The sequence below is a fragment of the Lolium rigidum genome, chromosome 1 (assembly GCF_022539505.1).
Source record: "Lolium rigidum isolate FL_2022 chromosome 1, APGP_CSIRO_Lrig_0.1, whole genome shotgun sequence".
In the NCBI taxonomy this organism is placed as follows: domain Eukaryota; kingdom Viridiplantae; phylum Streptophyta; class Magnoliopsida; order Poales; family Poaceae; genus Lolium; species Lolium rigidum.
In genome coordinates, this window is record NC_061508.1 from 287,224,809 (window position 1) to 287,250,964 (window position 26,156).

The window sequence follows — 26,156 nt, forward strand, 5'->3', positions numbered from 1 at the left end:
CGTAGGTTGGTCTCCCCCTCCTTTCCCCGTTCCGGTGAGGTGGGTGGCCTTGCTGGGGAGGTTGTGGAGTCGCCGGTTTTCTGCTCCGTTTTGGCTTCTCTGGCCGGCCTTGGTGGTGTTCTTCGCGGGCGTGCGCGCTGGTGGAGTGCAGGGTCGTTGGCGTGAGGTTGAAGATGAAGATGGACCTCAGGGTTCTTTCCTACTGCATCTGTTCCTAGTGTTCTTGTATTTCTGTGCTTTTTTTTTTGCGAAACACAGAACAATCAAAAACGCTCATACATACGCGCACACACTCACCCCTATGAACGCACACACGCACACCCTACCCCTATGAGCACCTTCAAGAGACTGCGTTGAAGAATTGATCCGGCTGGTCGAGATTGACGAAGTCACCACAGGCGCCTCGCTGTCGACAGGAACGTCGCCTCCCACTGAAGAATATTCCGTCTTTATGAGACACCAAAGTGTCAAATCTGGGATTTGAACTCTGGTGGGCTGGGGTGCCACTGCCTTCATAACCATCCCACCACAGGTTGGTTCTCTATTTCTGTGCTTTTGGTTGTCGTATCCTTACTACAGTTTGTGTGATGACCCAGCGTACCACTGCATGGTGTAGTACACAAGTCGTTGACATAACACAAGTGAAACACCGTTCCACCCATATTACATCTCTCAGAGTGGTACAACAGAAACATATGCGAGTCCAAGGTATGTCTATAGAAGTACACACGAACAGCTTTACATAAGATCCACACACCCTCCTACTTTACGGTGAGAGGTAAAACTTCAAATAAAGCTCCGGAAGAACGACTCGTAATCTATCTTATTGCTAGCTTAAGTTCAAGAGCTACTTGGCTTGCTATAGAAATCTAGCTACTTAGGTGCTAGGATTAGGGAAAGATTCCCTTCTATTGCTAGTCTAGGTTTCCATTATAACCGATGCAGGAGTTGACTCCATTGACTTCGTTGATTGGATTCTTCATCTTGTTGCAGTTGACTCCTTTGTCTTCGAGTTCCACGGTAGTTTCTCCTTCGGTGCATTGCTCTAAGAAGGGGGTTCAAACGAGATAGAATGAGTACGAGCGTACTCAGCAAGTTCATATTAGGAAATATGTGTATCATGCACTAGCTACAGCCATAGACCAGAAAGTCATAGGCCAATGCAAGTTTCATAATCATTTCTTCAAAAGATTTATTTTATTCTGAAAACTATGCCCGTCAGTCTTCACAGGTTGACCAGAACTTCGTGGAGTTCCTTTCCTGCCGCGTTCGCAGTTCCCTTCCCGGACAGGGAGTGACAATCACAATTCGAGTATCCTCTCGCAGAGGTGCGTTACTTTTCCCATAAGAGACCTTATCCTTGTTGCCAACCGAGGCGTTAACTTTCCCGTCCACACTTCCTTTGGTGTGAGGCCAGGTGTAAGATCCAAGCCCACACCGCCTTCTCCGCGATCGCAAACCCACCCTTTTGTCCACCCGCACACCTCCAGTAGACTTCCCCGATAATACGGCTTTACTCATGGTGTACTTTGGACAATCCTTCATAGATCGTAGAGCCATCATCACTAATGGATGGGGATTTAAAAGGCTATCCCAACCTACGGCAGTGCTCTCCAACACCCCGCCGGCTCTACCAATCCGTTGGCGTGCGTAAGGGAAAAGATACAGCTGACTTCCCCAGAGCCATTATAGATCTTATGGTCAACGCGATATGTACGGCGCTAGAATCACCGGACTGGCATTGGTAATTTAATCCTAGGGTGATATAACCCATTGCAATGGAACCTCCACCATATCAACACATACCATGGTTCCATTGCCCACCACATAGTCATATTCATAATTGTAAAATAATACTTTGTTTTTCAATGCATGAGTGATAAGTATAGTACTTTGCATATAGTTTGATACAAATAATCAAATGACATGAGCAAGCGATGAACTTGCCTTTCTTGACTCGCAAGATTATGCAGACAAAAGCTTCGATACGTGATAACTCCAAATTCTGAAATACCATCATCGTCCGGTAAGGACAATGTTTAAAGAACTGGCAAAGATGCTATAATGCATAGTATGAGATGCAATCGTCCCGAGCGTAACCTAACCTTGATGATTTAGGATGTATGAGTTGTAATGATTTCTTTAGGGTTGGTTGCACTTTTTAGAATGGTTCTCAAACAAGGTTCTTATTAGGGTTTGGTTATATTAGCATCGTAATCAAGTGATATAAGACATTATAACAATGGTACACATAAAGAATAGTGGTGGAATAATATATAAAGAACATTTGTCAATTTTAGGTTCTGCAGAACATGGTTGATGAGTACTTATACTATACTTCAAAAGAATAACTTTTGAAGAACATGTTGTTTAAGAAATAATGAGTATTCAAAGAAGGATTAGGGCTTCTAAGGTTTGATTGGCATTTGTACTTCAAAAGAATAACTTTTGAAGAACAGGTTAAATAAGAATATGAACTACTATTCATAGGAGCTAAGTGCTATTAGGGTTTACTAATAGGACTGGTTGGTGCTTAAGTAGAAGTGATCTACATGTAGCAAGTATCAGTAGGTTTATTACTATGGTTTCTCCTAAGCATCATATCAAAGGATGGTTATCAAGGTGTTGCTATGAGTTAGGGTTTACTATGACTTCATATTTGCTTTACCAAATAATCTCTAATAGTTTCTAAGCTAAGTGGTTTATCATTATGGTTCTACTAGGGTTTAATGATTGAGATTGATCTTAATGGTATGGTATATAGGAGTGGTGATCAATGGTACTAATTCAATTAACAAGTTAGGGTTCTACCTAGGTGACATTAGTGGATCATATAGTTTTAAACTAAGAATATGGACATGAAATGATAATCTCATGTGACTTGGTTTATGCTAGTGGATCATAACTTGTATTTGTTGGTCACATAATATGTTTCTCTATGTAAGGTGACATTCACATGATCACATGTGCTAAACCCCTAGGGTTTTAGGATTTCAACTATTTAGGATGAACACATAAAATAATGAGATCAAGGTCTTACTCAAATTGAAACTAGGGTTTCTAAATTATGATACAACTCCTAAAATAATAATTGATAAATAGAGTTGTGATTACTAATTACTTTGAATCAAAATTAATGATGTTTTGACATTTTATTAATTTTCACAAGATTTAATAATTAGAGTAACTCCTGATTAGTTTTAATTCAGAGATAAGGGTTTAATAATTATTACTAGGTTTTTAAAATATTTAACTTGTTAACTAAAGATGTTTAAGTAAATAAGTTTTGTATTTACCAAAATAATATTGGCTTATAATATTTTCTTGAGTTATTACTTATTTAAAGAAAATGGTAAATGGTAATTTGTAAATTAGGGTTTATGAATTACCACTAACAATTAAGTTAATGCAAATATGATAAACAAAATTAATCCTAACATTTCACTTAGTTACTGAATAGTTAAAATTTAATTTTTAAACTTCACTAATTATTGAATTCAAATTGTATTTTGAATAATTGAAATGGCATAGTTAATAAGGTTAAAAATAAGTGAATTTTTATTTTGACACACATTTTTGTTTTATATTTTATTTGAATAGAGTTTATTTTTGTGAGCATTTTGATATATTATTCATAATTTTCTGAGTTGAAATGAATTTTATACAATTTTGCAAAGTTTCAGTGATTTTCTGGAATTTGAAATAAATCTAAAACACTAAATGTACCGATTCATTTATACCCGCAGAGACTGACTGGTGGGTCCCTTGACTGGGTCAGTTGCCACGATGGCAACGACCAGTCAACCGATGCTCGGGCCCCACCGCCACGCTGGCGTTGCCGGCGGTTAAACGCCGGCGACCAATTCATGGCGGCGCTACGCTACAGGGCCCCCTAGGACGCGCGACTAGGGTGTTCTGGCTCTCCTCGACTCACTGAAGCTGATGGTGGGGTTGGTTTGGCGAGGGGATCACCGGAGCTACGCCGGCGACCATGTCCCGCGGTGGTTTACTCCGGCGAGCACACGAACTACGGCTACGGTTGATGCCGGGAAGCAATAGAGGGGTCCGCAGATGCGCAAGCTCACCCCGGTGCCTCCCGTGTAGACGCCGATGTCGATTGGAGACGGCATCGAGCTCAACTTCGCCGATTCCGGCGATGTACTGCGGGAGAAGATCTTGAAATTGGCCGCACTCAGACCTCCCCTGGATGCTCGGCTTGGCCTGTAGAGCGACGACGTCGAGGCGCACCTCCTCGACCTCACGGCAAGCTCCGGGGTGGCCTCAATCGTTGGCTTCGTGCTCGACGCCGGCAAGCAGTCGAGGAAGAAATCGATGGCTAGAGAGATGCCGAGGGGAAATGGATGGTTGGATGAGATCAAGGAAGGCTCGGCGGTGCGTTCACCCCTATTTATAGACTGAGGGGAGCACGGAGGCTGCGACACGACGACGGCGACGGTGAAGAGGTGGCGGTCTCTGGAGAGTTCATCTGGGCGAAGATCTTTTGCTTATGGATAGGCTCGGACGCGAGAGACATAGGGAGTGGTTCTGGAAGCTTCTACGCGTCCGGGACATCCTTATCGTCGACGAGGATCGTGGCCTACTGGCACAAGCTCGCTGTCGAGCTCGGAGACGACGACGACGCAGTCTATTCTCTTCGCACGATTCTTGACGCACGCGAAACGGTATTTGGCCGTGGGCTGGACTGCTCCTGGGCTTTGATGGGCTGCTGCTGGGTTGGCTTCGGGCTGCTGCGGTCCAGGTAAGCCAGGTAGGTTTCCCTCCAATTCTCTTTTAAATTTCTGTTTTGAATTCTGTTTTGTTTTCTATTTTCTGGTTTGAATTCAAATTTGATTTCTGCTTTGTTTTGTAGGTTCAAAACTATTTGAATATCAATATCATTTTATGATAATACCCACTGCATTGTTTTGTTTTTAAACAACTATTTATAATGGATTAACTTTAGTTCTTAAAAAGCACAAGTTAAAATTCAAATAGATATGAATTTTAGGGTTCAATTCAATACTTTAAATTTAGGAATCAATTCTGTTTTAAAAGATCTAAAATTGATAACATGTGAATGGTGAACATATTATATTTTGCAAGTGCTTAACCATATTGATTATTCACATAAAAATTAATTATGGCTAGGGTTTAACAAATGGTAAAGGAAATGGGATTGGTTCATGATTTTATGTGAGTGATTATTTCTAGGGTTTAAGAAAATGGTTGGATAACTTTATGATTATGATTCTTGCTTAGCACTTCTAGCTTGGATGTGTACTTGTGATCTATGATACATAAGTTAGGGAACACTATTTTAGGTGGATTGGATCCTATGTGAAGAGGTTTAGGGTTTTGATAATGCTTCACTAATTTAAGTATAAATAGGCATGAGGCATGGCAGGGTTCTACTTACAATCCAAAGTGATACTTGGATTGAAATTCAAATGTGGTCTAGGATTTTAGTAGTGATCACCAATGTGATACACCACTAGGTTTAGGATGTGAGCAATAGTTAGGTTATGTTTAATTGACTAGGATTACTCCTCTACACAAGGCATGAGGATTGGTTTGGGATTAACTACTAGTGATATACTTATTATTTTATGTGATAGATGAGATCTATTAATAACATGGGTTTAATCGATCATCTATATCTACAAGGTATAATCATGCATTAGACAATATCCACTTATTCCTCACTAATCACCCTTTATCATTCCTCTCATCACACTCACTTAGATTCTTAGGTTTCTAATTAGTACCAAATTGTGATGATTATGGAATTGGTTTACTAAGGTTCTACTCAAGAGATGATGATATGATCCTCTAAATATATGGTTTGCCTAGGGATTCTACCTTGCAATATTCTCGTAGCTTGTTCTTCGAGAAATCTGATAAACCTTCTTCTTGTGGTATGCCTCCACCTCCTAGCTTCTTCATCTTGATCCTAGCTAATTCATATGGAGTGGCTCTATGTGTTTGTTCACATGTATCATGCTACAAGAGGAGCAAAGGGATGAAGGGTGTGGCTCTATTTATAGGCTTGGGCAAGCTCTAGTATCATGACACATAGGTGGTGACTCTTGATTTGGTTTCATGAGTAAGGTGCTTGGTTGTCATGCCCTCATCCATAGCAATCCTTTGAGCATGAGGTGGCAAAGCTTGGAAAGCAAGTCATGTAGATATTTTCATCCCACATGGCATAGAGATTATCCTCTCATATGATTTATTTTTGGATAGCCAAGTGGCATTTGCTACTAAATATCATGTGGATGGTTTTATTATTGTGGATGAGTCATCATGTCATATTTGATTGGATTTACATTATAATATTGGTAAAAAGTTAAAGTTGAAGGTTATTCCTCAATTTTGGATAGTTGGGTTTGATTTCACCAAGGCATGATCATATGAGTTTCAAAATACTCATAGTTAGTTTGATTCAAATAGTTTGAACTATAATTCGTAATGTAAATGGATTTAGTTTTATGATATTCCATGTATTTAATAAGTTATGATTTAAATAAGAATGTGTGGCTTTTATGCACTTTAGACCCTGTGGTTTACCTTATTTATAAGTAAATTAAATTACACACAAAGGTAGTTGCTAACTTTTAAGTGTTAATAAGTTAGGGTTTGATTCTTAAAGAATGTGTTGTTGTAAATCTAATTCCATTTGATCTAATCCATAGATCACAATCATCTCTACCCAAAACAAGGTTTTAGCAAAGATCACAGTGAAGTTTATAGCGCTTGACTTGATGATCTACTTCAATTCCAAGCAAGTCAAGTGAAACTTCGATGATCGTGGTAAGTTTTATTTGAAAGCGCGAAAATTCCCCGGATTTTCTATGCATGAATGCAATGCACACTTTGGTGTTCTCTCATTTTGTTGCCTCTAAACCTGGGATATTACAGCCTCCCCCCTTAAACTGAACTTCGTCCCGAAGTTCGAACGCTCTCATGTTTCGGAATGTTGAAATGTCTTGAACAGATCACCATCCTTCAACTCCATGGTGATCACACTAGATATAATTGGATATATCCCTTATCCAGATCCTTCCTGGAATCTTCGAATGATCGGCACCGATATTTTCTTCAATTCTATGGTTTCTTCCAACACTCTAAGCTTATAGGCTTACTCTCCAAAGATTCTTGGATTAGGACATCTTATTGAGTTAATGGACTTTACTAATGGCTATGGTGACATCTTCCTATTTAGGTACTTAAAACTTGGTTCTACCAGCATGCGGTAATCCAGACTGCGATGTAATATGGCACTATGGTGTACCAGCTGCGATGTCCAAACCTAATTCTAAAGGATTTGTTTAAAGTAAGGTATTGTTTTCCCTTACTACCATAACTAAAGTAATGGTACTTGGTAAGGTATTTACAATAGGCATGGTCCTGGTTGTTTAGTCCTACGAATGGATTAGACTCATTTAGTCCATCCAATCATGGCTTCTAGTTCATACTAGTTATCTTCCTTTTGGTTTCTTTAGGTTCCATGAAAGGAATCTTTCTAATAATCATTAGTGTTAGTATGGTCAAACTCCTTCAATCTTTTGTCTTTGTAGGCTTTGATTGTCCTCCGACATCTACTTCCTCCAACTTCATTTTCTAATACTTACTTAAGTTCTCTTGGTTTTGAGTAATTACAATTACCCACTTAAGTTAAGGTCTAACCCTTACTTTCTCGAGATATGAACCTTGGCTTCTGGTCTGACAACCTCCTCAGAGTACTTTTATATGGACAATTCCCAACAACCTTATAAAAATAAGATTGGACTTCCTCTCAGTTCAGACCTTCTTCTTAGTCCATCATACTCCAAATATTATATCTTAATACTTCTCATTCAGCCTTCCTCTCCCCCTTGGAGTTTACTAATGATCTTTAAACTTCCTTTCTTCTAATCATTAAACTCCAAGGTTAGGTAGTTGGTCTAAGTCTGGCTTATATTTTGTACCTTTCTAAAGTCTCACGAAGAATTCTTTGCGGTGTATCCACACAGTTGTGGGTATCCATTATGAATCCTCCGACTAAATATTTACCAACTACGAGATACCAGATGTGAAATACTAGCTGCGGAATCTCCCTTTCTTTTAGGGTAAAGAAATGTTTAGGCTGTGGGCTATCTGGTACCAGCTGCAGACTACCTAGTACCAGATGTAGCTTATTGGATACCAGCTGTGGCTATGTTATGGTTCTAGTCAATATCTACTTACCACACTTGTGGCTACTTACATAGTTTTAGTTAAGATGTACCTCACTTCACATACTTTCTCTTCATGGTTATCCTATATCAGCTGCGGCCTTATTATACCAAATTGCGACTTCACTTGTCGATTTTCCTTCTTCTAGGGTTTGTTTTGCAAGATAACCACTTGTTGACACTATGAAAATAGTATTATAAGTGACTTCACTTGCATTCCCTTCTTCCATAGTGAATATGGCTCCACTTCTACTACTCCATATTCACTATTTTTCTCACTTTCATGATACTTCCATGTTGAAGTACTCCTTGATTGAGGATAAAAGTGAGTTTTGATTGGTCCTTCCTTCAGATTGTTGTGGTTGCTTCCCACAATTTTACTTCCTTCTTCAAGTGAACCTTCATCTTGTCTTCAAATCTTCATAATTCGTCACTTCCTTACACGAATACCTTTACCCTCTAGACCTATAACATCAAGTAAGAGCTTGATATTGCAACATGCATTTGCATATCAAAGTCAAACTTCATGTATGGATCTAGTCAATCAATGAAAATCCAATAAAATGCAAGAAGATTCAGCTTTGTGTTCATAATACACATCCTGATATGCCTGAATAAAATAGTTGGGTAAGACATCCCTAAACATCAGGTGTAGATGTGCAATATATAACACCACATAAGATAGGCTTAGGTCGTGATACTTAGCACGAATACGTGAATTTCTACTATTTGTCTCAACATTTATCTTAATTGCACATTTGCAATGAGACAAACTTGAAACAAAATGGCCTGGAATAGTTGAAGTTAACCTAGTTTTCTTTGGAAGTACTAACAAAATAGTATACCCTATATATGTGCTATTGAAGACTACTTCCTATAATACAATTATTTCTAATATGTCTACTCTAAACACATGATTGTTTAGAATATACCACCTATAACTCTAGGATTTCTCTATGTGATATGCTCTAAATAAGCCTTCTTTAAATTAAGGACTATGGTTCTAACATTCTTGACACAGTTTTCTAGGATTTTAAGGCCTAAGCTTTCGAACTATTCCCTAAATCCTTACTCCTTATCATTCTTTTGTTATCGTACTTATGATGTTCTACTCCATCATACCATGATTCTCAAGTGAATCATATATGATTACCCACTTTACCATGAAAAGTAGAGTTGTATAACTCTTATCACTCTTCCTTACCTCCTATGATTGACTCATCATAGACATATACTACCTTATATAACTTATCTCCCTTACTTAACATCAGTCATTTGACATTTTTAATGACTCTTACTTAACTATAACTTGCATTGGTATACTTCTTCCAATAGGATATCTTCCTTATGGTTGTATCCTCTCTTTGGACTACCATGTATTGTATACCAACCGTGCATTATCTTAAGCTTCAATGGTGTTCTAATTATTTGGAATGAAGCAAGATAACTAATTAACCTTATTTAAGAAATATAGATAAGAATGATTGACTCAAGTGTGTCAGGATTATTCTCAAGTGAATACCCATCTCAAGTCAAAATAATAGTTGGTTTAACTAAGACAACTTCCTATAGACACTACCAAACCTATAGGTCTCCTTTAAAGGGTTTTAATCCTAAGGTCAAAGCATTTGCTCGATACCAACTGTGATGACCCAGACGTACCACCGCATGGTGTAGTACACAAGTCGTTGACATAACACAAGTGAAACACCGTTCCACCCATATTACATCTCTCGCAGTGGTACAACGAAACATATGCGAGTCCAAGGTATGTCTATAGAAGTACACACGAACAGTTTACATAAGATCCACACACCCTCCTACTTTACAGTGAGGTAAAACTTTAAATAAAGCTCCAGAAGAACGACTCGTAATCTATCTTATTGCTAGCTTAAGTTCAAGAGCTACTTGGCTTGCTATAGAAATCTAGCTACTTAGGTGCTAGGATTAGGGAAAGATTCCCTTCTATTGCTAGTCTAGGTTTCCATTATAACTGATGCAGGAGTTGACTCCATTGACTTCGTTGATTGGATTCTTCATCTTGTTGCAGTTGACTCCTTTGTCTTCGAGTTCCACGCGTAGTTTCTCCTTCGTGCATTGCTCTAAGAAGGGGGTTCAAACGAGATAGAATGAGTACGAGCGTACTCAAGCAAGTTCATATTAGGAAATATGTGTATCATGCACTAGCTACAGCCATAGACCGTAAAGTCATAGGCCAATGCAAGTTTCATAATCATTTCTTCAAAAGATTTATTTTATTCTGAAAACTATGCCCGTCGCCTTCACAGGTTGACCAGAACTTCGTGGAGTTCCTTTCCCGCCGCGTTCGCAGCTCCCTTCCCGAACAGAGGAGTGACAGTCACAATTCAGTATCCTCTGCAGAGGTGCGTTACTTTTCCCATAAGAGACCTTATCCTTGTTGCCAACCAGGCGTTAACTTTCCCGTCCACACTTCCTTTGGTGTGAGGCCAGGTGTAAGATCCAAGCCCACACCGCCTTCTCCGCGACTGCAAACCCACCCTTTTGTCCACCCGCACACCTCCAGGAGACTTCCCCCGATAATACGGCTTTACTCATGGTGTACTTTGGACAATCCTTCATAGATCGTAGAGCCATCATCACTAATGGATGGGGATTTAAAAGGCTATCCCAACCTACGGCAGTGCCTCCAACACCCCGCCGGCTCTACCAATCCGTTGGCGTGCGTAAGGGAAAAGATACAACTGACTTCCCTGCAGCCATTATAGATCTTATGGTCAACGCGATATGTACGGCGCTAGAATCACCGGACGGCATTGGTAATTTAATCCTAGGGTGATATAACCCATTGCAATGGAACCTCCACCATATCAACACATACCATGGTTCCATTGCCCACCACATAGTCATATTCATAATTGTAAAATAATACTTTGTTTTTCAATGCATGAGTGATAAGTATAGTACTTTGCATATAGTTTGATACAAATAATCAAATGACATGAGCAAGCGATGAACTTGCCTTTCTTGACCGCAAGATTATGCGGACAAAAGCTTCGATACGTGATAACTCCAAATTCTGAAATACCATCATCGTCCGGTAAGGACAATGTTTAAAGAACTCGGCAAAGATGCTATAATGCATAGTATGAGATGCAATCGTCCCGAGCGTAACCTAACCTCGATGATTTAGGATGTATGAGTTGTAATGATTTCTTTAGGGTTGGTTGCACTTTTAGAATGGTTCTCAAACAAGGTTCTTATTAGGGTTTGGTTATATTAGCATCGTAATCAAGTGATATAAGACATTATAACAATGGTACACATAAAGAATAGTGGTGGAATAATATGTAAGGATCAGTTGTCAATTTTAAGTTCTATAGAACATGGTTGATGATTACTTATACTATACTTCAAAAGAATAACTTTTGAAGAACATGTTGTTTAAGAAATTTTGAGTATTCAAAGAAGGATTAGGGCTTCTAAGGTTTGATTGGCATTTGTACTTCAAAAGAATAACTTTTGAAGAACAGGTTAAATAAGAATATGAACTACTATTCATAGGAGCTAAGTGCTATTAGGGTTTACTAATAGGACTGGTTGGTGCTTAAGTAGAAGTGATCTACATGTAGCAAGTATCAGTAGGTTTATTACTATGGTTTCTCCTAAGCATCATATCAAAGGATGGTTATCAAGGTGTTGCTATGAGTTAGGGTTTACTATGACTTCATATTTGCTTTACCAAATAATCTCTAATAGTTTCTAAGCTAAGTGGTTTATCATTATGGTTCTACTAGGGTTTAATGATTGAGATTGATCTTAATGGTATGGTATATAGGAGTGGTGATCAATGGTACTAATTCAATTAACAAGTTAGGGTTCTACCTAGGTGACATTAGTGGATCATATAGGTTTAAACTAAGAATATGGACATGAAATGATAATCTCATGTGACTTGGTTTATGCTAGTGGATCATAACTTGTATTTGTTGGTCACATAATATGTTTCTCTATGTAAGGTGACATTCACATGATCACATGTGCTAAACCCCTAGGGTTTTAGGATTTCAACTATTTAGGATGAACACATAAAATAATGAGATCAAGGTCTTACTCAAATTGAAACTAGGGTTTCTAAATTATGATACAACTCCTAAAATAATAATTGATAAATAGAGTTGTGATTACTAATTACTTTGAATCAAAATTAATGATGTTTTGACATTTTATTAATTTTCACAAGATTTAATAATTAGAGTAACTCCTGATTAGTTTTAATTCAGAGATAAGGGTTTAATAATTATTACTAGGTTTTTAAAATATTTAACTTGTTAACTAAAGATGTTTAAGTAAATAAGTTTTGTATTTACCAAAATAATATTGGCTTATAATATTTTCTTGAGTTATTACTTATTTAAAGAAAATGGTAAATGGTAATTTGTAAATTAGGGTTTATGAATTACCACTAACAATTAAGTTAATGCAAATATGATAAACAAAATTAATCCTAACATTTCACTTAGTTACTGAATAGTTAAAATTTAATTTTTAAACTTCACTAATTATTGAATTCAAATTGTATTTTGAATAATTGAAATGGCATAGTTAATAAGGTTAAAAATAAGTGAATTTTTATTTTGACACACATTTTTGTTTTATATTTTATTTGAATAGAGTTTATTTTTGTGAGCATTTTGATATATTATTCATAATTTTCTGAGTTGAAATGAATTTTATACAATTTTGCAAAGTTTCAGTGATTTTCTGGAATTTGAAATAAATCTAAAACACTAAATGTACCGATTCATTTATACCCGCAGAGACTGACTGGTGGGTCCCTTGACTGGGTCAGTTGCCACGATGGCAACGACCAGTCAACCGATGCTCGGGCCCCACCGCCACGTCGGCGTTGCCGGCGGTTAAACGCCGGCGACCAACTCATGGCGGCGCTACGCCACGGGGCCCCTAGGACGCGCGACTAGGGTGTTCTGGCTCTCCTCGACTCACTGAAGCTGATGGTGGGGTTGGTTTGGCGAGGGGATCACCGGAGCTACGCCGGCGACCATGTCCCGCGGTGGTTTACTCCGGCGAGCACACGAACTACGGCTACGGTTGATGCCGGGAAGCAACAGAGGGGTCCGCAGATGCGCAAGCTCACCCCGGTGCCTCCCGTGTAGACGCCGATGTCGATTGGAGACGGCATCGAGCTCAACTTCGCCGATTCCGGCGATGTACCGCGGGAGAAGATCTTGAAATTGGCCGCACTCGGACCTCCCCGGATGCTCGGCTTGGCCTGTAGAGCGACGACGTCGAGGCGCACCTCCTCGACCTCACGGCAAGCTCCGGGGTGGCCTCAATCGTTGGCTTCGTGCTCGACGCCGGCAAGCAGCCGAGGAAGAAATCGATGGCTAGAGAGATGCCGAGGGGAAATGGATGGTTGGATGAGATCAAGGAAGGCTCGGCGGTGCGTTCACCCCTATTTATAGACTGAGGGGAGCACGGAGGCTGCGACACGACGACGGCGACGGTGAAGAGGTGGCGGTCTCTGGAGAGTTCATCTGGGCGAAGATCTTTTGCTTATGGATAGGCTCGGACGCGAGAGACATAGGGAGTGGTTCGGGAAGCTTCTACGCGTCCGGACATCCTTATCGTCGACGAGGATCGTGGCCCTACCGGCACAAGCTCGCCTGTCGAGCTCGGAGACGACGACGACGCAGCTCTATTCTCTTCGCACGATTCTTGACGCACGCGAAACGGTATTTGGCCGTGGGCTGGACCGCTCCTGGGCTTTGATGGGCTGCCGCTGGGTTGGCTTCGGGCCGCTCGCGGTCCGGTAAGCTGGTAGGTTTCCCTCCAATTCTCTTTTAAATTTCTGTTTTGAATTTCGTTTTGTTTTCTATTTTCTCGGTTTGAATTCAAATTTGATTTCTCGCTTTGTTTTGTAGGTTCAAAACTATTTGAATATCAATATCATTTTATGATAATACCCACTCGCATTGTTTTGTTTTTAAACAACTATTTATAATGGATTAACTTTAGTTCTTAAAAAGCACAAGTTAAAATTCAAATAGATATGAATTTTAGGGTTCAATTCAATACTTTAAATTTAGGAATCAATTCTGTTTTAAAAGATCTAAAATTGATAACATGTGAATGGTGAACATATTATATTTTGCAAGTGCTTAACCATATTGATTATTCACATAAAAATTAATTATGGCTAGGGTTTAACAAATGGTAAAGGAAATGGGATTGGTTCATGATTTTATGTGAGTGATTATTTCTAGGGTTTAAGAAAATGGTTGGATAACTTTATGATTATGATTCTTGCTTAGCACTTCTAGCTTGGATGTGTACTTGTGATCTATGATACATAAGTTAGGGAACACTATTTTAGGTGGATTGGATCCTATGTGAAGAGGTTTAGGGTTTTGATAATGCTTCACTAATTTAAGTATAAATAGGCATGAGGCATGGCAGGGTTCTACTTACAATCCAAAGTGATACTTGGATTGAAATTCAAATGTGGTCTAGGATTTTAGTAGTGATCACCAATGTGATACACCACTAGGTTTAGGATGTGAGCAATAGTTAGGTTATGTTTAATTGACTAGGATTACTCCTCTACACAAGGCATGAGGATTGGTTTGGGATTAACTACTAGTGATATACTTATTATTTTATGTGATAGATGAGATCTATTAATAACATGGGTTTAACTGATCATCTATATCTACAAGGTATAATCATGCATTAGACAATATCCACTTATTCCTCACTAATCACCCTTTATCATTCCTCTCATCACACTCACTTAGATTCTTAGGTTTCTAATTAGTACCAAATTGTGATGATTATGGAATTGGTTTACTAAGGTTCTACTCAAGAGATGATGATATGATCCTCTAAATATATGGTTTGCCTAGGGATTCTACCTTGCAATATTCTCGTAGCTTGTTCTTCAGGAAATCTGATAAACCTTCTTCTTGTGGTATGCCTCCACCTCCTAGCTTCTTCATCTTGATCCTAGCTAATTCATATGGAGTGGCTCTATGTGTTTGTTCACATGTATCATGCTACAAGAGGAGCAAAGGGATGAAGGGTGTGGCTCTATTTATAGGCTTGGGCAAGCTCTAGTATCATGACACATAGGTGGTGACTCTTGATTTGGTTTCATGAGTAAGGTGCTTGGTTGTCATGCCCTCATCCATAGCAATCCTTTGAGCATGAGGTGGCAAAGCTTGGAAAGCAAGTCATGTAGATATTTTCATCCCACATGGCATAGAGATTATCCTCTCATATGATTTATTTTTGGATAGCCAAGTGGCATTTGCTACTAAATATCATGTGGATGGTTTTATTATTGTGGATGAGTCATCATGTCATATTTGATTGGATTTACATTATAATATTGGTAAAAAGTTAAAGTTGAAGGTTATTCCTCAATTTTGGATAGTTGGGTTTGATTTCACCAAGGCATGATCATATGAGTTTCAAAATACTCATAGTTAGTTTGATTCAAATAGTTTGAACTATAATTCGTAATGTAAATGGATTTAGTTTTATGATATTCCATGTATTTAATAAGTTATGATTTAAATAAGAATGTGTGGCTTTTATGCACTTTAGACCCTGTGGTTTACCTTATTTATAAGTAAATTAAATTACACACAAAGGTAGTTGCTAACTTTTAAGTGTTAATAAGTTAGGGTTTGATTCTTAAAGAATGTGTTGTTGTAAATCTAATTCCATTTGATCTAATCCATAGATCACAATCATCTCTACCCAAAACAAGGTTTTAGCAAAGATCACAGTGAAGTTTATAGCGCTTGACTTGATGATCTACTTCAATTCCAAGCAAGTCAAGTGAAACTTCGAGTGATCGTGGTAAGTTTTATTTGAAAGCGCGAAAATTCCCCGGATTTTCTATGCATGAATGCAATGCACACTTTGGTGTTCTCTCATTTTGTTGCCTCTAAACCTGGGATATTACAGTTTGAGTAATACAAGTTCTACTTTCAAAAAAAAAGAAAAGAATAGCCAACTCCGTCGTCGTACCGACTTCTTTTGCACGCGACCGTTGAACAGGAGACACACGTTACACGGGCGAAGCCTGTGCGGCCATGCAAAAGTGGTCCGGTCTCCGGTGTAGTACAGACTGGTCTTTTATAATTCAGCTTTACTACTCCGAACACACGAACGAACTAACCTCTTTGTTCACTTGTTTTAACACGTTTCGTCAAAACAGGCGCCTGGTCCACATTTTTTATAAATAAATCTACAACGGGCAGAACCGATACAAAGTGATGAGAGACCCTCCTACAAATCAAATGAAAGGTAAACAAAAAAAAAATGGTACAAGAAAAACTAAAACCTGCCACCAAAGACAAAGAACGAGACCCAGGGATACCTATGCAATGCACCGCCGTCGTTGTGACCGAAATGGTCAAGGTTTAGTGCGGAGAAGGTACCCACAATGACGCTCCCAAGAGGGTTACGGCGCCCGCATGCATCGCCGCCACTGGAGTCTAAACGTTGAGGTTTCGCCCGAAAATACCTTTGCGTGTACGCCGGTAACCTGGACCGCCCACTGTAGCCGATTCAAGCCCCCTTGATGCGATCTGGGAGAAGCCTTTGTTGAAGCGCCGCCAACACCAGGAGCCCCCCCCCCCCACCCGCTCCTCGCTATCCCCATGACCAAAGAGCAAGGACATCACCACCGCCAGGTCCCTCATCGTAGGGACGTCCGCGCAGTCAACCTTCTGAGGCCGTTGCCCTGAAATCCAAGATCGCGCAATAGCAACATGAGTACATGACATGAACCACCACAACGATAGGGGAGGTCAAGCCAGCCAATTGGTCTAGGGGGTGCGGAACAATAGGACATGCAAGGACCCACAAGTCAAATCTGCAACTCCCAACAGAGCTGCCTAGGGGTCACCAGATCTAGGGCCGATGGCCCGAATCTAGCTCCCTAACCACAACATGGCCATGGTTAGGATCCTAGGCCTGCCGGGAGCCCTGAAGCCATGTGGACAACAGTGCCCGCCCAACCCATATCTGGGCGGAGGGCAGGCGGCCCGCCATTGATGGCCAGCTCCGCCTAGTGTCGTCCCGCCCTGCATCACTGCCAGCTCCGATGGGAGGAGCCGTCCCCACGACAACCCAACATCACCAACCAAGATTTGCAAGGGACGAGCTCGAACCAGCACCACCGGAGCCACAGTAGCCACAAGCGCCGCCACCAACCGCCGCCTCCAGCTATGAGCGGCCACCCCTGGCGCTGCTCGCCGTCCGTCACCACGCCATGCCACACTAACCGCTGGCACCGCTGCCGATTTGCACCACCACCAATGAGGAACCTCGTTCCACACATAGCTACTCCTGCCGAGAAGACCTGACGCCGCATGCTCCGCGTGGGCTTAATTTGCCTTGAGGCGACAACCTAGGAGGTTGGGGAGGGAGAAGGGGGCCTACGGAGAAGCTAGGGTACGGGTAACATGGGAGCGGGCCAGGGAAGATGTGTTGTTCGCTAGCTTTCTGATGAAACATACTACATTTTAGCACGGCTCGTGTCCATTCGAGTGGAAGAAATAATGCCACGGTTATGCTTGGCAATGGAAGAGATCTCGACAGCGTAGAATCGCGTGTCAGAGAGATACGGTGGAGGCGCATGACTAATCGTACGTCAAGGTGGGCAACAAACCGAAAGGTGAGAATTGAAGATCGGACCAACCTAAAGGCAAAGCGTGGAGCGGAAGGGAGCGTGGAGCGGAAGGGAGCGTGGAGCTGGGATCTTAAATTGGGATTATACTGCCAAGACGGCAAGACGGCGCGCGGTCTTATAATGGCGACCTATGCTGCCGCATGTGATCGGTTTCTACATAGGAATAAACAACAAAACTGTCTTTTCGTGGGGTTCTCAAGTTGTTAGCGAGTGTTTTCATCCTGGTGCTCACGTTTACACACGCTGGGCAGGTGCTAACATTCTTAGTCGTATGAAGGTTCATATTGCTGTGTATGACTATTTGTCTATTTCTTTTTGTGTTAGCACCTTTTGTCTGCAAGATCGAGATCGTTGATTTGTGGGACCAAAAGCACCCCAACATTGGAGATCACATTAGCATGGGACTAAAACTACGGGGGTTTATTTATGTAGGACGCGGCCTAAACCTCCATGGCGTTGTCGCCGAGGACAAACAAACATATTATAGGAAGAAGAACTAAAGGTACTCTCCAACATTTATCTGTAGTTCGTCCCGTCTTCGCGTGCACAAGAGGCCGCCAGATGAGGTGAATCAATGAATGCAGTCGAGATAACATAGCTCCCCTAATCAACTAGGGTATTTTTGCATAGGATACATAGTGGCTCACGACAATTTTAATAAAGCTACAAACGGCCTACGAGCAACCAATTTGCTTAGGTTACCGGCCAGACTTTACAGCATCGAAACAATGTGAAAGATAACAACTACCACATTTCCAAATTCTAACCATCTCACTTGTCTAGGGTTTCACCTTCTCCTTTGTGTTTTGCGTATTTATTGTAATCTTGATACTCTATCAATGATATACAACCTTCGTTTCATAATAAATATCTTAGGAGTGAATTCCACCTTTTACTCTCTAGTTATGCATTTGTGACACTAATTACCCTATCGAGTGAAAATTCGTGTAGATTACCCATTTTAAAAGCTTTGGATCTTTATTTTCTGATGTGTGTTCATTGGGCAAGGTGTTACGTGATTACAAGGGTGCAAAAATATCAAGACGATAGTGAGTAATAAAACATATGGTTTAAATAAGTTTGGACACAATCGTCCATGATGCTCTCTGATATTTGCACATTTTGTCGCCCCACATCGACGTATCATGCATATCCTATCTAACAATAATAGGCGAAATGCTAAATTGAGGCTATCCACGTTTAAAGCCTCATAAATGTGATATTTTGGTAGTAGTTCTACTAAATAGGGTAATAAAAATGTGGAATTCACTCATATCTTAGATTTGTTGATGAAATATACAACCTCCGTTTCATAATAAATATCTTAGATTGTCGAGATTCGCATATATCTACGTACTAAAACACGTCTAGATATATACATGCATATCTAAAGAAATATGTAACACTTGTTATGGAACAGAGCTAAATTTTTTTTTTTTAGAGTAAACGCTGTGATCCGAGGTAGCGAATCATGCTGATTAATTAGGCTGAAAACGAATCATTGGGTAGATGGTAGCTAGAAAGGTGGTTCTACCTTCCAAATCTCATACTATTTGACGACGTATCCAAATAAATTTTAATACTCTTAGCAAAACGTCTGCAGAGATTTTGTCAATTTCGAATTCGGAACGCGTTACCTTGGGTTTCGACGTTATTGCTCATACTATGTTAAAAAAACAGGTCAATTCGTCAGCCGTGTTGGCAGGGTGATGGCCAGTAGTTTATTCGCAGGTAGAAAACGAGCACCTAGAAGAGAAACACGACGACGGGGAAGAGGAAGAAGAAGGAGACCATCAGATTGGACCGCCCTGCCGCAGCGCAGCTACCAGATTGGACCTCTTCGCCACCCAAATTCAAGATTTCCAGTCCTCAAAGTCTCCCTTCCACCTCTAAATCCCACCTTAATCCCCCCTCTCCACTCGTCTCCAATCCAAGTTTCCAAGTTCCACCGCACACGGACTCCTGACCTCGCTGCAGTTCCACCTTCCAGCTCCCGGCTTCCGTCCTTTAAATTATCTCCAGCATCTTAGTTAGTTGCAAGTCAAAATCTTGCTGCTTTAGCGTTGCCGCGGTTGCTGCGAAGGAGGAGGAGGAGGGTAGGTGGTCCGTGCTCGCCGGCCGGCGATGGACGAGGAAGCCAGAGGGCGGGGGGCGGTAAACCCGTACTGCCCCAACGCCGACAACCCCTACCACCGCTGCGCGGCCTACTGCCCCGTCGCCGCTCCCGCTCCGGCGGCCAGCAAGCCCCCGCCGGCCCAGAACGGGACCGCGCGCGGCAACGGCGAGGCGGGAGGGGGGCAGCGGCAGGCCGTCAACCCGGACTGCCCCAACGCCGTCAACCCCTTCCACCGCTGCGCCGAGTACTGCCCCGTCCCGGCCCCCGCCCCGGCCGCGGTGAAGACCTTTCCGCTGCCGCCGGGGACGGGCGGGGAACTGGCGCAGAACGGGAGGACGCACAGCGACGGCGACCTGCAGCCCAGGCCGCGCCGCCGCGAGAGGGCCGGCGGCTCCGGGGGCCTCCCCCTTTACGTCTTCCGTGAGCAACCCTCCCTCTTTCCTCCCCCAGTTCCTCGTTGTCTGTCGCTACACGCATGCTCACATCTGAGAAAATGACAAATTCTGAAGGATAAAAATCTGATTTTTTTCATGCCAGTGCGCGAAGGCTCGGACGGCGAAGGCAAGAAGGTGGACCCGCGGTGCCCCAACAAGGCAAACCCATTCCACGTCTGCACCGACCACTGCCTCGACAAGATAATCGACGCCGGCCGATCGTCGGAGGGCGGCAAGTCCCCCATATCCCTCTTCTCCCGCCGCTCGGGCCGCTCCACCTCCTCGTCAGAAGGTTGTTCCTTTGCTTCGTCTCTTGCTACTGATAGCCACATAAACATGTTGTGTCTATGTGCATCTATCTTACCGTGTTCTATCTTTTGATTGTGTGCAGATGGCAGTGTCAAGTCCGGGAGCAGCAAGAAGTCCGATGCCAAGTGCCCGAATGCTGGCAATCCGTTTCATGAATGTGGAGAGCACTGTACTGCCAAGATTAAGGAGGCGGAGAAGCTGAAGAAAACCGATAAGAAGTCACCGCGCAGCAAAGGTACAATAAGATACTAGTACTGGGATTACTCTAGTTGATTTGGATTAGTTTTGTCTTGATCAGTGGGGTTGCAATTCTGCTATTTCTCATATTTCAAATTCACAAACTGCTAGGAATTTTATGCCTCAGACCAGGCAACTCTTGCCACATTTGTGTGTGCCCAGCCTAAAGATGGCTTATTTATTTTTGGAGAAATGCTCAATCGATGCTCTCTTGATTCTTCCGAAATGGGTTTTGTTTTAATTTTCACATTTCTGTTTTCTATTGGTTTCACTCATATAAGCACCCTTGCAGGTGGGAAGAGTATTTCACCGGTGCAGAATTGGAAGGTGGATCCGAGGTGCCCAAATGCCGGCAACCCATTCCATATCTGTGCCCAGTACTGCTTCGACCATTTGAATGAAGCGGCACCTACAGCTCCAAGCAAGCCAGGTGTGTTCCTTAAGTTACTCTCAACCTGCTAGTGGTGTATATATGTATATGACAAATTGATTTTTAAGGTCCACTTGGCAGCTATTTATGCTTCTCTATAATTCGGTTTATTTTCAGACTTGAAAAAGGGAAAGGCTGTCATGAAAGCGGAGCCAACAAGAGAAATCAATCCTGATTGTGCCAATGCATCCAATCCCTACCATAAGTGTGGCGAATATTGCAAAAGAAATGGCAACAGATAGACAAGGTACATTCATAAGTTCATTTTTTTATTATGAGAGAATAATTGGTTGGTGTGAACTGAAGTTATCTTATAAAATGTAATTCCTCAATCAGTTCTTTATAGTAAGCAAATATATTTTACTTGATTTTTGTAGTATTTTATCAAGCCAAGGTTCATAGTTGCAATTTCAACATGCTGAGTTATCTTGATTGAGTTCAACTTCTGGTTTGAACCCCTTGTGGGTTAAAGTTTGGTGGTTGTAAAATGTCAACTATCCCAATTCCTTTTGACAGAGTCCAATCTAAGAATAATTTGCCTTCTTTCAGTTACCTGCTAAGTTAATGTTCCACGCCTAGTTACTCAACCAATGTATCTATAACATAGCTATGGGCACATACACTTCGAGGCTCCCCGAAAGATCATTAAGGTCTCTCACCGTCCGAATCTGCTTTCAGCACTTTTGGTTGTTGGTGAAAGAAAATTCTTTCCGGAGATTTAATAGACATCACATACGTAATGCCTTATATGTCAGGTGCTTGTTTTCATATACATTCATTTAGTCCTAGTTAAGTAACGGTCCACATGATACCATAATAAAGAAAAAGACAAGGTTTATGATCTTTCTTAAGGCAACAAAAGGATTTATTTGTCGGATTGAATTTCTGTTAAATTTCCTTGTCAAACACCTCAAATCCTGAGAAGGCTTACTTTACCAAAGGCTTATGAATCCAGATTTCCTTTCCTCCACACATTTGGGCATTTTCTTTGTTGTTGTTTGAATTCTGCGAAGGTCCTGCAACGAATGTGGCCTAACTTAGTTCATCTACACCCACTTTATCTGATTTTCCTTGGTCCAGCTTTGAACTTTCTTATGACTTGCTCGTACCCAGTCAATCTATCTTTCTCTTTTCCCTAGCCAAACAAAGTCTATTCAATGTTAACGTGTTATCTGTTTGCTTCAAAATAATGTGTTGTGGTGGTTGGATATAAAAACATACACCTGAGAACAGTATACAACATTTTGGAGAATGTGAAGAACAATAAACACAAGTAGCACACGCATGGTGGTAGTTGGATACATACATCTGAGAAACAATAAGCACTATTCTGGGTAATGTCAACAGCAATAAACATAGCACATGCCTTGTTGTTTATTATTATTTGCTTCAATCATACAATTGGTGACGACAATACCTCCTTTCGTGCTGCTAGGCTGTCAAGACGCCGTTTCTCCTCCAGGCAGATGATGGTGAAAAATAAGTAATTTTCTCAGTAGCCTTGTAAGTTGCGCTAGTATCTGTGTTTCGGTCGGCTCATATTGTAGTGTGGCTACCTGCAGTGGGGCTCCCTGACTTTGCTGTATTTGCGTGTATACTTCTATATATACTCTCCGTGGTCGCATCAGGGAGTTGCGTATGTAGAGGCCAGCGTATTGTATTACCTGAAGCTTGTGAAAATAGAGAGGTCTGTATTCTTTTGTAAAGTATTACTACCATTTTAGTGGTTTGTTTTCCTTTGCAAGTAGAGAGAAAAGGAGCCTGATCGATGTTTCTTGGTATCGGTTTTGTGGGCCTTTATTTTCTCTTAGGATTGTCACCATTGTGGTTGAGACGTTGATGGTGTACGAGGATGGCTCATTATGGGATCAGCTCTTTGGCATGAATGAGCTGCTCTTTCTTGTTGGAAAACTTGATCATGGCATTAGGGAATTGCTTTTCCTTCTAGAATGTGCATCATGCTGATGGAGGGAGCCATCATCAATGGCCGGCAACCTAGCACCAGTGATAACCCACTGCAGCACATGAGGAGGAAACTGAAACGCGAAACCTACAAGAAGTCGTCCCACTGACTGGTACTTCTGGAGGCTGGAAGAATGTGAAATCGAAAGGTGAAAACTGCAAGTCCAGCCACTGAGATTCTAAGGTGAGAAACTGCTGGATCTGGCGGGGAGCTTGGAATTCTGAGGTGTATGTGGCCTACAGAGAGCTCCTCTTTCTTTTGACCAAGAAATGGAAGATTCTTTGGTGTGGGCGTTGCTGATGTGATCCGCGGCACGGGTTGGTGCGTGCGTGCAAGGCCCTTTCTTTAACTGTGGTTCACACGTACCCAGCGTGAGGACGAAAAGACCATGAAAAAAGTCGCTTCAGTTGTTCTCTGGTTAGGTTTTTCTTTCTTTGTGGAAGCTTCGTCTCCGTGACGTGAGGCCTGACGTCGAAAGATCCGATCGAGTGATCAGCAGCCCACCTGGTGTCGGTTCATAGGGTGGTGGCGAGGAAATTGGATATTGGAGACCATTTTCTGCACAAACGAGTGACTCGAATTTCTTATTGCACAATAGGGGTAGCATAATGTGTTTTAAGACTAGTCACGGTGGGTAGAATCATGCATATGATACCACTTTTACGATGCATGATATTATGTAGTAGTATCATAGTCGGGAAATACAAAGGAGCTCTCGGGTGCAACGCACCCCCATACTTGGAAAAATTAAAAAAAAAAAAGTTTTAATTTTTTTTTTTTTGAAATCAAAGATGATCAGTTATTGTACCTGAAACAAAATATTTTCCTAGAAAATTACTTTTATTGTATCCTGGGTAAAAAAAAACAAACTCGAAATGCCCCATGACCAGGTACTATTCACTTTATTTTTGTCATCATTTTGTCTTTTTTGCCCTGGAGTCCATGGGAATCATTTCGTGTCCAAACATTTTTTTTACGAATACAAACTTGATCATCTTTTATTTCCAGGAAGATTCAATTTTTTTTGACTTATTTAAATTATTATAATTTTTTTGGTCTATGGGGGTGCGTTGCACCCGAGAGCCATAAGTCCGTTTTGTATCATAGTCTTCTTATATTTATTGATTTGTACTATCTCAATGCAAATATACATATACAAGATTTATTTTTCTAGTTCTGTGTGCTACGGTATCTACTTACCTATGATATAACTATGATCTCTCGTTACTAATTGTAGTGACAAATTAGATTTTTGCATGCACGCATAATGTTAGCTATGATACTTTCATTATGGGTAGTCTAACATCCCATCAAACCATGGAAGTGTGTCTAACGGATTACCCGGCTGCCACTATGGCCTTGGGTGTGTGCCCTTTGCATGCCCAAAATCTTACTTAGGGCTAGAGCAAGTTGAGCCAGTTTGCAACCACCCACTCCCATTGATCCTAGGTGTGGCGATCCGATGCGACAACTCGAATGCATCTACGATCAGTTGGCTACGTCGGTAGCTCCACATGGTCGATCCAGGCTAGGGCGAAACCAACTTGTTCCCGGTCTGGTTCCTTTCTTCGCAGGCGATGGCTAGAACGGCATCCAACTGCCATGTCTGGGATCGAGCCATCGCAATCTAGAATCGAAGGGAATGGTGGTAGCAAACTTGTTTGCTTTGCTCATTTGAACGGTAGCCCAAAGAGTTGTTGGTTTGTGCAGATTCCTCTTTAGTGGTAGCTTTTCTTTCAGCACCTGGTGGCATATGAATCAACAATCGCCGGATGGCTTTGGACAGTGGACTTCCAGAATCAGACAACTTCACCCGCTAGAACTACAAGTCGGCAACCACCAAAATCAGCGTAGAATAAATGTGAAAAGCCCGAAGTGAAGACGGACGAAATAGAATGAACCCCTAAGTCATGGATGTAGACCTGAAGAGCAATCCTCGTTAGACCCACCATAGTATCCACCCGTGGCGTACGTCGGGATCTAAGAGATAAATCATATCGGTGGGGTATCGTCTCGGTCCGCTACGACGTTTGGTGTTATATTGTCGGCCGAAGCCAAAATAGGGAACATGGTTCGTGGAAAGAAGCATGGGACAACAAAGATGGCAAGCCATCGGAGCGAGGAAATCCACTAGCGGCTAACATGATGAAGCACCACGTCGGAGCACCGATGACCCAACACTAAGCAGCTCGCATTGGCCCCTCGATGCCACCAAGCACGCCGTTGAGAAGAGGTAGAAACTAGGAAGACGGTATTCGATGCGTCGCCACACCATCCACCAAGGTGACATTGCCATAAAAACCAAGAACTTTATTCCAGACCACACGGTGGACACACTAAACATATGTTTCCTCACCTTCTATCGTCGGAGAAACAGAAGGAGGGGTGGGGAACCAACAATCTCGTCGGCGGGAGGTGAAGGACTTGTGGTGTGGCTAGGTGACGTCTAGGGTTGTTGGAGACTTTTGTACTTAATGAACAAAATGACCCCCTTCTTGAGTTGCCTTCTTTTTATTGATCAAATGGTATCAATACAAAGATTTTCCAAGATACACTCCGGAACAGAACGGAGAAATAAAACTAGCGCGAGAACTTCACACAACTTACCTAGAATTTACGCTACTTCATTCAAACCACACTTCACACAACCCTCAGTCATGCACACTCACCCCTATGAACGCACACACGCACACCCTACCCCTATGAGCATCTCCAAGAGACTGCGTTGAAGAACTGATCCGGCAGGTC

The 26,156-nt window shown here is 41.7% G+C and overlaps 1 protein-coding gene across 1 annotated transcript; it reads left to right on the plus strand.

Moving 5' to 3' along the window:
• Positions 1–19,882: 19,882 nt before the first annotated feature.
• LOC124683866 lies at positions 19,883–22,941 on the plus strand. Its single transcript, XM_047218298.1, has 6 exons — positions 19,883–20,455; positions 20,573–20,761; positions 20,861–21,013; positions 21,308–21,445; positions 21,563–21,692; positions 22,881–22,941. Exons 1-5 carry the CDS (start codon positions 20,044–20,046, stop codon positions 21,685–21,687), a joined length of 1,017 nt encoding a protein of 338 aa, XP_047074254.1. The 5' UTR covers positions 19,883–20,043; the 3' UTR covers positions 21,688–21,692; positions 22,881–22,941.
• Positions 22,942–26,156: the final 3,215 nt, after the last annotated feature.

Bases quoted from the DNA above. Each gene is read 5' to 3' on its own strand.
- LOC124683866 (XM_047218298.1), top strand. From the start codon at position 20,044: ATGGACGAGGAAGCCAGAGGGCGGGGGGCGGTAAACCCGTACTGCCCC. The intron at 20,762-20,860 runs GTTGTTCCTTTG...GATTGTGTGCAG, and splicing joins CTCCACCTCCTCGTCAGAAG to ATGGCAGTGTCAAGTCCGGG. The intron at 21,446-21,562 runs GTGTGTTCCTTA...GTTTATTTTCAG, and splicing joins TACAGCTCCAAGCAAGCCAG to ACTTGAAAAAGGGAAAGGCT.